Source organism: Vigna unguiculata, chromosome 6 (assembly GCF_037176805.1).
Source record: "Vigna unguiculata cultivar grain cowpea cultivar isolate G323 ecotype 2 chromosome 6, ASM3717680v1, whole genome shotgun sequence".
Taxonomy (NCBI): domain Eukaryota; kingdom Viridiplantae; phylum Streptophyta; class Magnoliopsida; order Fabales; family Fabaceae; genus Vigna; species Vigna unguiculata.
Genome location: NC_140797.1, coordinates 40,861,476 through 40,867,475, shown reverse-complemented (window position 1 = coordinate 40,867,475; position 6,000 = coordinate 40,861,476). Strand labels below are relative to the sequence as shown.

Here is a 6,000-nt window from a genome sequence, read left to right as displayed (position 1 = left end):
GAGTAACTGCACCTAGACTAATTTGTTTGCAGTTATAACTTCAAATAAAGCACATGCCACCTAAATACAAACTATTTTCAGATCTTTTCGCTGGCTGGGTAAAGGTTCTTTGGTTCAATTTTTATTCACATAAACACAATTATTTGTCAACTTTCCGTTAGCTTCAAAAAGCTTGGGCTTAAAGTTCATACTTCTATAAGTACAATTTCTAATGAGCTGCAATACGAAATACAAAAAAAAGGGTTCGAAAAGAGGTTTGCATATTTAAATCGGTTCTGTTCATATTTTTAAAAACCGGATTTGCACTCCCTTAGCTAAGGTGGGTAAAAATAACCTCAACTCACCAGCATGTGAAATCTATCGAGTCCATGACCAAAGAAAGGCATTTCAAGGTCATACCATTTGCAGCTGAATTGGTTCCCTTCCGAAATAAAACTGCCAATGACATTGTTCTTTGTGAATATTGTAATTTTCCTTCTAGAATTGCTCACAACGTGACAATACAGGGAGCTTAACTCAACGAACAAAACCTTTATAATGCATTAACACAAACCACGCGTAAAATTAAGATTTTATAAGGATCGGTTGAAGTAAACCAGACAGTTTCATAGATATATTCAGCTAACAGTATTAGTCAACCACATCATTCAAATACTAGTATTCGTACGTATATTTATTACAACTTCAATGGCAGTCAATGCAACTTCAGGGCAATTCTAAATTTCTAAGTACCTCAAGTAAGTGTACGACTAAGAACGAGCTATACCAATTTCATCTGAATTTTCTGTTAAAAAGATACATTTACTAGATTCATGTTGGCCTTGGTCCTCTGTAAGGGCTACGAGTATCTGAAGTGAAGAAAAGAACAGCTGATACTCCAATTACCCAAATGAAGGTAAACAGAAACAACATGCGCTTTTTCATTGAAATCAAATGAACAAACTGATCACTCTCCTCTGGCAGGGTATAGGTTTGGAGATCGCTTACGACATATTCAATTATTCTATCTAAAAGCTCTATTCTACGTTGGGGAGCAGCATTAACCGAATTGAGGAACTCAGTTTTAACATTTCTGAGAAAATTCACAGTAATCTCAGCCTCCACAGAATTAAACTTAGAACAGTCTATTTCATCTGCACCAGTACAACTAGTGGAGCTAATACTTCCCGTCTTGTCAATCAGTTTTTTAGGAGTTAAATCAGATGGAAGCAAAGTCACCGAGGAAGGTTCTTCCAAGAAGAAGGTCTGAAACATATTAAAAACATTAAAATGAGATGAAGTCTTCACCATCGATACAAAAATGCCTAATAAATCCAATATTCCAGTAGATTTTTGCAATTACGACCAGAATTGCGTTGAAAATATGGATATATATAAGCTGAACTTTAGGTAGAGTTATATTATCTTTCCTCACACAACTCGTATGACATGAACGCGACAAAGAAACATCACTAGAAGCATTGCAAAAAGAAAAAGAGAGAGAAAACAAAACAAAACAGTGAGATTCGAACTTACTGTGAGATCTTCGTTGCGAATTGTATCTGAGATTTCGGAGAACGGCGACAAATCCACGGAATCTTCAGAAACCGATGCAAATGCCGCATTCAAGCTTTTATCGGCAATCTGGCGACAGGAAATGAGTGCCGAGAAATTGAATCTAAAAATAAAAACAGAAAAGGAAAACGAGAGATGTGAGAAGTTAGGGTTCATGAATTGTGTGCCTTGTTAAACCTCTTGGACGGAAAATCCTTAGTTCTGCCATGGTGGTTCTCTGCGGAACGCGCGAAAACCTTGTGTGGTGTTTGATTCTCTTTCATTGGCGGGAGTTTAACGGTGTTATGGGAAATTTCATTTTTTTAAACTTTATATGGAGGATTGGAAAATGAGCTACTGTTGTCACATAACAAATGCTTACATTTTTTTCTTTTCATATTTTATTAAGAATTATTTTTGGATAATGATACTCTTATAACGTAAGCTATTATATTTTAAATAATTTTGAAATATTAAAAATATGAAAAATAAAATAAAAAATTACTTAAAAAATATACCTAAAATTATAATAAAAAATTATTAAAATTTAGTAATCAAAAAATTATTATTTTTTTATTTTTTTACGTGTTGTTTTGCGTAAATAATATTACTTTTGGATGTCAATTATATATTGCATTTTTATTTCTTCTTATTTTGCATGTGCTTATTGGAATTACTTAAATTCAATATATTCGTCAAGCAGCTTTTATGTGTTATGTGAAGAGTTAGGAAAGTGAGAAATGTACAAAAACATGGTAATCCTCTTAAATTTAATGGATTGATATGATAGATAATTATTTTAATGATTAATATATTGACAAGTTTATTATTATTAAAATTCTCAATGGTAATATTGATGTTGGTAAACATTCACAAATTTATATGGTAATTTGAAAACTTTTTCATGTTCATTATATAAAATATAACGTTGTTAGTAATTTTTTTTAGGAATCTTTTGATATATGTCCAAGTATTTTTTTTTTTTTGGAGAAAGTACACATAAACATTTAAGAACTTTTTATTCTTATTAGATAATTGATGTAGATTTTGCGAAAGTTATATTAAAAATTGATTTTAAAGTTGGTTAGGTTAATCCTAGTATAGTATTGTCTTTTAGGAATTGAGAGATATATGAGAATGTGTTGTATAACTATGACTAGATGTTTAAATAATATCTGACACAAAAATTATCATTCACATAACTGAATTTATGTTTAACAGGTAGACAACAAATATATAAAATGTATGTTAAAATTTTTATAAATAAATGATTAATATTGACATAGGACAAATGTAATACATTTGCTAAATACAAATGTAATACATTAGCTAAATACAAATGTAATACATTTGCTAAATACACGTCAGACGAAAATTTATTTACTTTTAAATTTTGAGAAAGCTAATTTTATAAAAGATAAAAAAAAAAAAAAAACGTAGGAGATTATCACATTAGTCCGTCCACTCATATATAAAATATTTTTCAAACGCTTCCCGAAAGGTTTCAAAAGCTCTACTCAACTTCTTTTCAAGTTGACATATTATTTTAACATTATCTATGTAAATTATGACTTTTACTTATTATTTTATTTCACCAAAATTAACCACAAGATCATTAAATATTTGAAAAATCATTTTTACCGTATATATCGCTTCCAATAAAAAAAGAAAATCTCAAGTTTATTATTAAAAAAATAAATGATGTCATTTAATTGGTAATATCTCAAAGTGTGAAACATGGCTGAACAAAACATAATGGCCGAATCCGCGGCTAAATCTAATGCTTTTGTTCCGACCAGTCAAAATTAATATCTAATTAACCATTTTTCAATGTAATTTATATAGTTCTATTCTATTGTGGAAAAACTAGCTACATAGGGATCACTTTCCTCTTCTTCATTGATCATGTTCTGCAAGTGGAATACCATTTTGCATAAGTTTTTAATGCTAAATTTAGTTTCTCTGTTTATAAAATTCGCAATATCCTTTTTCAATGTTTTTCTCTAATTTTAGTTTCTTGATTTCTAATTATAGATAGTTTTGGTATTTAAATTTTTGTTTACTCAATTTTTTTATCCTAAATTTTTAATCTGTAACTTTATTCAGTTTTTAGTTTAAAAATATATTAAATCATTGTCAAATTTGTTAAATAATTTACTTAAATTGGTAATTTTTTCGACGATATTGAATTTCATTAATTCAGTCAATTATTTATATTAAATAAATTAAATATAAAACTTTTTTTTATAATTTTAAAAAGTTATTATTTAATATTTTATCATAATGTTGATTATATGACGGCAAAATACAAGTTTTTAATTTATCTAAAAATATTTCACTGGAAATTAATATTTGTCCTTCGTTAATTTAATACAGATACTTATATGATTTATATGATTGATATTTATATTCATATAATTTATTATCTTTTTATATAAATATTTGTATTAATAATTTGATTTGTACGTTATAGGTTGTATATATAAATACAAAAACATTTTCTATCGATAATAATACAACCAAATTGTTTCTTATTTTCTCATCTATATTTTTTTTTACTTCTTCTCTTTATTATTTACTTTACTATTAAGATGATATTACATATCAGTTCAACACTTTTTCTTTACAGCGTTTATTATTCGGACAGCATTTGGTCGACTTAGTTTTCTGCGATGTTTAACTGTGGTGTAAAATGGATGGTACACAGAACTTAAACCAGTAAAATGGCTTAAGAACTGGTTTAAATTGATAATAATAAAAAAAAGACGATAAACAAATTGATAAATTTCAATTTTAATTTTTTTTATAAAATTACACTACCTAAAAATATAATAGTTCTGTATTCTTTACAAATAATCAATACAGGCGAATGGTATTAAAAGTTCAATTTATATGACACACAAATTTTATCCAAACTTTTGTATATTTATTTAAATGTTAAGAATCTCTTTTAATTTAACTTTTAGCATCATAAAATTATAATACTATATATTTTTAATTATTAAAATCATTTTGTTATTACCTGTTCAATTATTACTAAATCATTAATGTCGAATGAGTATGTTTAATTTTAAAAACATTGAAATTTCCAAACTCTGTATTCTATTCTATATGAAATGTTAGTTAGTGAATGCACATGTGAATAATTAATGCAAATGACTTAAGTTCATCAATGTGTGTGGAGTGTCACTGTGTCTAATACACTCTTATATCTGTTTCAATTTTTTCTTTTCAATATTACTCGCTCTATTATAAGTTTCTTATATTCAAATTATACAAAATGGATGGAGATCCAAATGGATAAATTACATAATAGAACTTTATTAAAGTCTAGATTAAATCATTAGACATAACTTTTACTACTTTAATATAATATCACAAGCATATTTTTTTCCTAATTAAGATCTGAACTTACTGTATATTTCATTATCGGAATCTCTTCTATTCACATTTAATATAAAATAAAGTTTATTTCCATTTATATATTATCACTAAATAAAATATTTCATTAACAAGTAACAAAAAATTGTTAGTCATTATAATGATCAATTTAGATACCAATTTACAAAATAAAAAATTATTAATTATTAAAATAGTCACTATTATAAATAAAAAATATAATTAGTCACTAAATTAATCACTAATGCAAACTAATTTAGAAACCAATTCTTTTGATAGAAAAACATTGGTAACTAATGTTTAGTAACCAATTTCCTTTGGTATTAATAGCTAAAACCTTGATAGCTAAATTTTAGATACTAATTTAAATTATAATTTTTTATTTATAATAGTAACTATTTTAGTAACCAATAATTTTTTATTTTGTATATTGGTATCTAAATTGGTCACTGTAATGATTAATAACTTTGATTACTAAAATTAATGGTTAATAAAACATTTTCTTGTAGTTGTAGTGTATGTATTGATTTTAAAAATTGTTAATGCAATTTTAACTAAGTTACTTATTGTACTATTTTTATATTCTTTCTTGAAATTTTTAAATATGTAATGACAGTAGAAACAAGAATATAATTGAAATAATAATATTATTTTGAAATTTTAGGAAATAAAATATAAGAAGAAATAAAATTTTCTTAAAAAATATCCGTATTTTATAAGGACACGAGAGTATAAAGTTACAAATGTTCTTCATTAGTTAAAATTAAAACAAAATTAGATTATAAACAATCATAAAAAAGTATTTAAAATTGAAACTAGTTAATCACGGCTGAAAGATGCCATGATATTATCTGCTTTAGTAAAAATTAAGAGAGTATAATTTTCTTATTAATATACTAATATTTTAACATTACAATGTTTAAGATAAATGTGTATTTTATACAAATGAAATGTATAATATATAAATACTTTTAAACCTATAAGTTATATTTTAGATAAGATGAACAATTTATATACTGATATAAGCTTATTTTAAAAAACAAAGATGAAGGGTAATAACAAAAGAGA

The 6,000-nt window shown here is 25.8% G+C and overlaps 1 protein-coding gene across 1 annotated transcript; it reads right to left on the bottom strand.

The window, feature by feature from the left end:
* Positions 1-644: 644 nt before the first annotated feature.
* Positions 645-1,841, bottom strand: LOC114186617 (protein SINE3). Its single transcript, XM_085674274.1, has 3 exons — positions 1,722-1,841; positions 1,516-1,623; positions 645-1,245 (listed from the first exon to the last, which is right to left on the bottom strand). Exons 1-3 carry the CDS (start codon positions 1,815-1,817, stop codon positions 811-813), a joined length of 639 nt encoding a protein of 212 aa, XP_085530400.1. The 5' UTR covers positions 1,818-1,841; the 3' UTR covers positions 645-810.
* Positions 1,842-6,000: the final 4,159 nt, after the last annotated feature.